Here is a 9,587-nt window from a genome sequence, read left to right on the forward strand (position 1 = left end):
TCCCGATATTGCCAAACTCACTGAAAAGGGATGTCCACATGCAGGGGTGAGTGGACTTGGCCTCTGTCGTAACTGTAATTGTCACTGCCCTTGATTTGGTTTGGTTTGGTTTTTTGAGACAAGGTTTCTCTGTGTAGCCCTGGCTATCTGTAGACCAGGCTGGCCTTGAATTAAGGATCGGCCTGCCTCCATCTTCAGAGTGCTGGGATTAAAGGCTGTGGCACCACTCCTGGCTGTATTTTTTTTTCTAATTTTTTAAAGATTTTTTTTAAATTTATTTATCTTATGTATATGACTGCTCCGTTGTCATGCACACCAGAAGAAGGAATCAGATTCCATTACAGATGGTTTTTGAGCCACCATGTGATTCTGGGAATTGGAAGAGCAGCCACTGCTCTTATTTATGATAGAGCTAGATCATGACTAGATTTGAAAGGGGTAATGTAGTAAGGCGAAGGCTCCTATGGTAGGTCCACAAACTTCCCTAAAGTCAGGCTGAAGAGAGCTGTTCTCTGTTAGGGAGGAGGAAACAGTGCTAAACATGAATAAACAGAAGGGAAAGCAAGGTGGGAACCTGGTATCATGGAGGCGGGGAGTTGAGAGCACAGAGATTCCCTGAGTTGAGCCTGTCCCGGTCTTGGAATGTAGGAATAGTGGGGCCTCACAGAATCACCACAGATCGGCCTTAGGCTGTATGTGACAGAATTTTCCTGGGGACACTCAACACAACCCACATCTATTCAGCTCAGAAAGGAGCCCAGAATAGTGCAAAGGGTGATTTTACCAGGGTCTAGTCAGGGAACCAATGAGTGTGTGTATTGGGGCTACTAACGGAACTATAGGAGGAGGCCTGCTTCCAGACTGCAGAGTTAACTCAAAAGCAGCTGCAGCACCAGATGCTCATCCTAACAGGTGAAGACTCCTGCCCGCTGCCCCTTGATCTCTTCTACTCAACTTCTATGGGGCCATAGTCCCAACATCTCTTACAGCAGCTGTTCACTCCTTTATACTGCTGACAGGAGAGTGCTACAATCTTCCAAGTTTCTATACATTTTTTTTTAATTTTTATTTATTTTGTGTCATGTATATGAGTGTTCTGCTAGTGTGTCTACGTATACTGCGTGCATGTCTGGTGCCCTGGGATATCAGAAGAGAGTGTTGGAAGCCTTAGAAGTGGAGTCTTGATGGTTGTGAAACACCATGTGGGTACTGGGAATTGAACTTGAGTCCTTTGCAAGAGCAACAAGTGCACTTTACCTCTGGGCAATCTCTCCAGCACCCCAAGTTTACTCTTTCTGGATATGTGACTTCTTTTTTACCTGCTTAGGGCAAACATTTCAGTTTAGAGGGTTGTGCCATACTAGAGCTAGTTTACTTATTTAAATGATAAGGATTTGTTACTTTGATGTTCCTATCACAGAAAGCTCCAGGTTACTTTTAGCATTTGTGACTGAGGGATCATGGTCTGTATGAGCAGTAGAGTGTGATGACCATGACAACTTGAACCCTTGTGGAACATAGTGTCATGTCACCTTCTTATTAATTCTGTGTACACCTGCAGTACCACGAGGCTCACTTTCCTGGAAATGTATGTGTGTGCTTTCAGGAGTCAGTGAGCTTTGAAGATGTGGCTGTGAAGTTCACGAAGGAGGAGTGGGCCGTGCTGGATCCATCCCAGAAGGAGCTGTACCACGATGTGATGCAGGAAACCCTGAGGAACCTGGCCTCTATAGGTACACATGGGCATTGGCTTTTCTAGTCCATCAAAGACAAGTGTTTCTAGCTAATGAGTGTTGATGTATGAATTGAAATATGGAGAAGGGAATTGGGGTGAATATGTCAGGTGGGATATCTTAAACACCATAAAGTTAGCTGTTATTTAATATGTTTTCGGTAATAAGTAATTCCTACCTATCTCTCTGGTTCTACATTTTAGGAAACGAGTCAGGCAAACAGATGGTTGTCAATGAGTATGAAAATCTATGGAGCGAACTAAGGTAATTTCTTTCCCAAGAGATGGCCATATTCCAGAGAGCTGTTACAAAAGAGTATCTTTCAAAGAAGTAAAAGATGAATTTGATATTAAGCACCCAACCAATCTCATCTAAGAAAAATTCCCTCCAGAAGTTGTGTTTTACACAGCTGCATCTCCTTATTGCAATATGGAGTACAACTTGAACATGATGATGTCACATGCGATGTGTTATCATAGTTCATATATATAAACTTTAGGCCATACATTTGGATTTGTATTGCTGTGGTCAAGATCGGTAGCCAAGGCAGCATGGAATACAAAGGGAAGTCAGGGCATGAGCTCAAGCAGGAGCCTGTAGACATGCCCCGAAGCAGAGACGTTTCCATGGGGAATGCTACTTACCATCTTGCTCCTGCTGTCTTGCTCAGTTTGCATTCTTGACCACCTGTCCATGAATGGCTCTGGTCACAGTGGGCTGGGCCCTTCCATATGAATTGTCAATCAAGAAAATCTCCACAAGCCAAAATGGTCCGGCATTAACTCAGTTGAAGTTCCCTCATTTGACTCTAGGTTTTGTCAAGCTGACAAAATACTAACCAGCAGAATTGACCCCTTGGCAACCTGACACACAGACACGTCACTGTTAGCCCATAAACTTTCCTGTTTGTTCCAGGATCTCAGGTTAATAGTAATATCACAATTGGAAAATAAGAAAGTCGGGCAGTGGTGATACATAGCTGTCATGCCATCATTTGGAGAGTAGAGGCATGTGAATATCTGAGTTTAATACAGAGCCAGTGTTCAGAACAGCCATGGCCACACAGGGAAGCCGTTCTTGAAAAATGAACAAACAGACAAACCAAAAACCCCCCTCAAACAAACAACAACAACAAAAAACCTCTGCAAAGGTCTGTGGTTGGTCTTTGCTCCCCTATGGGTTCTTCTTTTTCCCACCCTTTATCCCCCTGGTTTTACCCACTAACACTAGATAGGAAAAACAAAGATAGAGGGCAGAGAGACAGAGAGAGGGAGAGAGAGAGAGGGAGAGAGGGAGGGAGAGAGAGAGAGAGAGAGAGAGAAAGAGAGAGAGAGAGAGAGAGAGAGAGAAAGAGAGAGAGAGAATCCTTGAATCTAATTTCTTTCCCTTTGTTCCTTCTTTGACCACAGCTAATAACAAACTACAACCAACTTCCCTAAGTAACCAACAACCACCACACCCTATTTATTGGCGGTCTAGCATTTATATACCCTCTGAAAAGTTCCCAGAATTCCAAATATCCCACAATCACAGAAACTATATGCCGCTGGCAAAACCATGTCTCTCCTAGAGCATTATGCAAATCATAGTCAGCTGCAGTGGACAGTCCAAACAAGCCCCACATCCCCATACCTGGGGTTAAAACAAAACACGTTCTTATAATATGTCTCTGTTTTTAAAGAAAGCAAAATCCCAAAAATTGTCACTACAATAGTCTTCCAATACATTCTAGCCAGTCAGTGGTGGTGGTCCCAACACTTGGTAAGCAGAAGCAGGTGGATGTCTGTGAGTTCTGCATGGTGTACAGAGAGAATGCCATGACAGCTAGAGTTACATGGAGAAACCCCCCTTGCAATCACCAAAACAAACAAACAAAGAAACAAACAAAAGATGTTTCAATGCTCTAAAAATCCAAGAACTCCTTAAAAACCTAATGTCTCTTTCAAAAGTTTAAAGTCTCTGAACTATGGACTTCTGCTAGATTTTTTTTTTTTAAGTTACATCCTTTCTTCCTCTAAAACAAAAACAACATGACATAGTCACAATCAAACTGAAGCAGGCCCAGCCTCCTGCAGTATCCCTACCTCCACGCCCGACATCTGGAATTGACACACATCTCCTTGGCTTCCAAGATCTTAGCTCCGTTTCTCCAACTTTGCTACTGGCAGCATACAGATTGTCTCCTAGACTCAGGCTAGTGCCACATCGTCTGCTGCTGTCCTGAGTGCTCGTCTAATATGCTGTTTTCCACTGTAACTGAGGCTCAGCCTTCTCCTTTGTGGACAGAGGGAAGGGATTGTTTGTCTTACATGTCCTGGACACAGTCCATCATTAAGAGAAGGCAAAGCACGAACTCAAGGCAGTCTGAGGCTCAGAGAATGGAGACTGAAACCCATGGAGGAAACCGCTTACTGACTTGCTCTTCAGGGCTTGCTCAGCCTGCTTTCTTATATAATCAGGACCACCTGGTGCTTCAGGGCTGACACCACCCACAGTTGGCTGGTCCCTCCCATACTGATGATTGATAACAAAAACGCCCCCACAGATTTGCCTGAAGATGACCGAATGCAGGCATTTTCTAGTCTAAGATTCCTCTTTTCAGATGGTTCTACATTGTGTCAAGCACATAAGTAAATGTGCACATTTTCAAAACTTAATGTTATATTGATTTATCCACAAGCCATGGGGACATTTTGCAAATGAAATGAAAACAGAATTTCCTTATAGACTGGAACTAATTGTTGTTATTTCATAGACATGCAAGTATGATGATGCAAAAATGATTATGACATGCAAAGATGATTTTGATTGATGCCAACATCTATCAATTGATGCATCCAAAATGTTCATAAGAATGGATTGAAATTTGTGTTCACATGCTATGTGAATTTTTAATGTTCTGGAGGAGATAGTCCCTACCTTATTTGAATATCATTGTTTCTAATTTAGCTGTTCTCAGAGGCCTTGCAAAGCATGCAGTCCAAGCATGAGACATCCAACAGGACACATTTCCTTTGTTCAATCATTAGTAAACACTGTCTTAGTCATGTTCTCTTCTTGTGTTTTGCAGCAGCCACCTGGTGGAGAAAGTCTGTGACTATAATGAAGCTCATCAGTGTGCAGAAATCTTCAGCTGCAATCCAGGACACTCTGTGAGCCTGAAATCTTGTCCAGGATTTGCCACATTTGAAAAACATGTAGAAGATAGAATTGGCCATTCATCTCTGGGTGTGCCACTGAACCATTCAGTAGGACTCAGACCTAATGACGACCAGGAACATGGACAAAAGTTGTATAAACATAAGGAGTTTGGGAGCAGCTCCAGTTCTCCTCAGTCCCTTCAGATGCATAAAAGCACTCACACTGGAGAGAAACCTTCCAAAAATAGAGACTATAAAGAAGACCTTCCTTGTGTCAGATCTGATCCAAGATATGAAGAGCATGACTGCGCACAGAAATCGTATGTGTGCAAGGAGTGTGGGAAAGACTTCACCAGTCCTAGTTCTTTACACAGACATGAAAAGACTCACAGTGCAAAAAAGCCCTACGTGTGTGAACTGTGTGGGAAAGGCTTCGCTCGATCAGTTTACCTTTCAAAACATAGGATGAATCCAACTTGTGAGAAGGCATTTCTGTGTAATCATTGTGGGAAAACTTTTAGTACTTCTGCTACCCTTCAGAGACATACAAAAATTCACAGTGGTGTGAAGCCCTATGTCTGTAAGCAATGTGGGAAGGCCTTCCCTGTTTCCCGTTACCTTAAATCACATGAACTGACTCACACTCGTGAAAAATCTTATGTATGTAAGCAGTGTGGGAAAGCCTTTCCATTTTGGAGTCAATGTCAGAAGCATAAAATAACTCACAGTGGTGTGAATCCCTATGTTTGTAAGCAGTGTGGCAAAGGTTTTCCTTACTTCACCTCCCTGCAATCACATGAGAGAATTCACACCGGTGAGAAGCCCTATGTGTGTAAGCACTGTGGGAAAAGCTTTGCTCATTTTGGTAACCATAAAAGACACGAAAGAATTCACACTAGTGAGAGACCCTATGTGTGCAAGCAGTGTGGGAAGACTTTCAATGATTATGGTTCCTTTCAATTCCACAATCGAATGCATACTGGAGAGAAACCCTACCAGTGTAAGCAGTGTGGGAAGGACCTAGCTTCTTCTTCCTCCCTTCAGAGCCACGAAAGGAATCACTGTGGAGAGAAGCCCTATGCGTGTTTGCAATGCGGGAAAGCTTTCAGTTTTAAGAGCTCTCTTCGAAAACATAAAATAATGCACAGTGAAGAAAAACCCTATGTATGTAAGCAATGTGACAAAGCCTTTCGTCATTTTTATTTGCTTCGAGTACATGAACGAGTCCACAGCAGTGAGAGACCGTATCAGTGTAAGCAATGTAGCAAAGCTTTTCATTATTCTTACTATCTTAAAAAACATGAGCGAATCCACAGCGGTGAGCGACCATATCAGTGTAAGCTGTGTGGCAAAGCCTTTTGTTATTCTAATTATCTTAAGAGGCATGAAAAGCGAATCCACAGCAGTGACAGACCTTATCGGTGTAAGCAATGTGGAAAAGGCTTTCAATCTTCTGATCAGGTTGAAAAGCATGAACGTGTCCACAATAAAGTCAGACCCCACAAATGTAAGATGTGTGGGAAAGGCTTTACATTCCCTGGTCAACTTCACGCTTGTGAGAAACCTTACTTATGTAAGCAATGTGGGAAAGAATTTTTGTCTCCATATCGCTTGCGAAGACATGCAGTAACTCATAGTAGAACAAAGAAGGATGTTGGTAAGTAATGTGAAAAAGTCATCCCTTAGTTAGCGCTCACAGAAATCAAAACACCTGAGGGTGAAACAGACTATGTTACAATGTAGGAATGTGGCAAACAAGTCATAATGGAGAAAAGCTACTCTTTTGATCAGCTGGCTTTTTGTATTAAAAGTTCCCTTTAAAAACATGGAATCAGCTCTCTGGAGAAAAGCTGCAAGCAACTGTGATAATGTCTTCTGAGTTCTTATTGTGGAGAAGATGGAGAGAAGTCCCTATACACACTCTGTGGAAAGCCTTTAGCTCTTAAGAGGCCCCCATTCGACGGTGAAGTAGTCCTTGTGGAGGGAAACCCTTCAGTGTGTGGTGGTCTGAAAAAGGATGTCCCTCATAGGCTCATACATTTGAATGCTTAGTCACCATAAAAGTAGAAAGTTTGAAATGGTTAGAGGGATTGGGAGGTATCACCTGTTGAACTAGAAGTAACCTTGGAGGAATTGTGTCAAAAGGGGTAGGCTTTGAGAATTCCAAAGCCTACTCCAGATCCCCTCTCCCACCCTCTCTTTTTCTGTGCCTGTGGATTAGGATATAGCTTTCATCTTCTGCTCAAGCTCCATGGTTCCCAGCCATGACGATAGTGGACTAGATCTCTGAAACTGTGAGCAAGTCCCCATTAAATACTTTGTCATATAAGAGTTGCCTTTTTCATGGTGCCTGTGGTGGTTTGAATGGGCATGGTACCATATTTGAATGCTTGACCATTAGGGAATGGTGCTACTTGACAAGGAGTAGTAGGTGTGGCCTTGTTGGAGGAAGTGTCACTGGGGTTGGGCTCTGGGGTTTCAAATGCTCAGGTGTGTTTCTCTTGTTCCTGTTGCCTCTGGATCCAGATGTAGAAATCTGAAGCGACTTCTCCAGGGCCATGTCTACTTGCCACACTTCCACTCATGAAGACAAAAGACTAAAACCTCTGAGCTTAGGCAAGTCCCAGTTAAAGGTTTTCCTTTATAAGAGTTGCCATGGTGGTGGTGTGTCTTCCCAGCAATAGAACACTGAATAAGACAGACAGTGACTAAGATACAGGGAATATTCCTATAAAGCTTGTAGCCATCCCAGGCTTGTTTATAGACACTAGAGTGGAGAGCTCACTGTGAAGTAGCCTGAAGTTCAGGATTTGTGAAGTCTCCATTATCATTTTGGTAACACTTTAAAAAATGTATCATCCGTGGGTGGTGGTGACACACATCTTTAGTCTCAGTACTCGGGAGGCAGGTGCAGGCAGTTACCTGTACATTCAAAATAAATAAATAAATAAATAAATACTCCTGGCATTGGAAAACATGTGGGAAGATTTCTTGGTTCAATTCAAAAATTAAGGAATAGCAGGGTTTGGGAAACATATTTGATTAAAAGAGATACTTGATTTTAATCTGACAATCGCACCCACTGAGTCCGTGTGCTACCTACACTTGTTCTCAGGGCTGAGACTGGCTATGAATATCACTTACCAGGTTTGGTGGCATGGGCATGTAATCCAACTTGGGAAGCTTGTGAGAAGGATTCCAGGCATGAGAGCTGTCTGGACATGCTGAGTTCCTGGTATTCCCAGGGAAACTGTGTTCCCTTTTTGGGAGATTGTATCTTGTTAATAATAGAAGTTAACAAGTGATTGCAGAAGAAATCTCAAGGACTATATAATAAAGTTTGAGTGCAAAGCAACATACCAGGCAAAGCTATAGGCAAACTATAGGTCTTGAAGGCTGCCTGAAGAAAGTTGTGTCCTAGTATTTCCTATGACTCCTTCCCCCCACTCCTCCTCTCTCTTTCCATAGCAAATAGCTGTCGATTGGACATAGCTTCTTGGTACATTTAAATTTTCAAATGTAACTGGGAGTGGTGGTTCCTCGCTGTTTAGTATAACAGGGCCCCAGACCTTAGCATTACTGGACTCCAGGATGGAAGTGCCATCCAGGCTGCAAAACTCAGCACTTAGAGACCACCACTAAAATAAAAACGAAGATTTAATCCATCAAAGTCCATACAGTCGGAAAGTCTCAAAATGTACTAACCTGGCTTTTTGGCTTCTGTAGTTCTGTTTCTGGCTAACTGCTCTTGTTAAGTGAAGTATGTCAAACCAGAACATGTTTTTTTGTGCTTAAAAGCTTACCCTTGGAAAGGCTGAGGACTACACTGGGATCCTGAGCACACAGTGCAGCCACTCAGTGGCTGATAAAGACTTTCTAGTAGCTTAAACCCATGTCCAAGTAGTCTTCTCTGGGAAATACCATGCAACACATAGTGCATTTAAATTTTCAAGTGTAGCTGATAGTGGCAGTTCCTGGCTATAATCTTGGCACTCTGAATGAGGGGGCAGGATGATTTCACATTCAAAGCCAATCCTTGGTACATAGTGAGTGGGACACTTTTTAGAAAGGTTTTTATTACATGAAGTTTAAGCACATGTGTCTATGTGTGCATATATATCTGGTGGTGCTTGTGGGAGCCAGAGTGCTGGATACCCTGGAGCTGGAGTTACATGCAGTTGTGAGTTTCCTAACCTAGGTGCTGAGAATGAAGTCCAGTTCTCTGCAAGAGCAGCATACTGTTCAGCAATCGCTCCAGTCCTTAAATGACATGTTTGCCTGATTCTGTACTGATGTTTGCCCTGCTAACATAGCTGTCGCCATTTTGCTCCATACCTGCCAGCTATTTCATATTGCTGCTGTAATATTCCTGTTAGTCATTGATGCAAAAAACCCCAAACAAACAAAAAAAGCTAAAACACTTGACTCAGAGCAGAGTCATCCTGACCGCATATCTAGTTCTGCTTTGTATATTATGGGGTGTGTTAATCTTAAAAAAACCCCACAACTATAAGCTTCACATAAGAGCCATTAAATTAAAGGTCAGTATGAACTGTTATGTCAAAAATGGCTTGTGTCAAGGCTCAGTGTGGTTTTTGTGGTTTTAGCCTTTATAAGCTGCCCCAGAAACATGTCCAGTGCACAGGTTTGAGCTGTTGTCCATGTTGATCAGTCTTGGGATCTGTGTTCAATAAACCATCCCTGTTTAACTGAG

The 9,587-nt window shown here is 42.6% G+C and overlaps 1 protein-coding gene across 2 annotated transcripts in view; it reads left to right on the plus strand.

The window, feature by feature from the left end:
* LOC116075667 (zinc finger protein 878-like) overlaps window positions 1-9,587 on the plus strand; it is a 12,607-nt gene extending 3,020 nt beyond the window's left edge. For both annotated transcript variants that reach the window (XM_031348884.1, XM_031348885.1), the window contains 3 exons: window positions 1,607-1,733; window positions 1,937-1,997; window positions 4,804-9,587. In XM_031348884.1, coding sequence (XP_031204744.1) covers window positions 1,607-1,733; window positions 1,937-1,997; window positions 4,804-6,538 — 1,923 coding nt within the window. In that variant the 3' untranslated portion in view covers window positions 6,539-9,587. The remainder of the gene's footprint in view (window positions 1-1,606; window positions 1,734-1,936; window positions 1,998-4,803) is intronic.

The sequence above is a fragment of the Mastomys coucha genome, unplaced genomic scaffold (assembly GCF_008632895.1).
Source record: "Mastomys coucha isolate ucsf_1 unplaced genomic scaffold, UCSF_Mcou_1 pScaffold4, whole genome shotgun sequence".
In the NCBI taxonomy this organism is placed as follows: domain Eukaryota; kingdom Metazoa; phylum Chordata; class Mammalia; order Rodentia; family Muridae; genus Mastomys; species Mastomys coucha.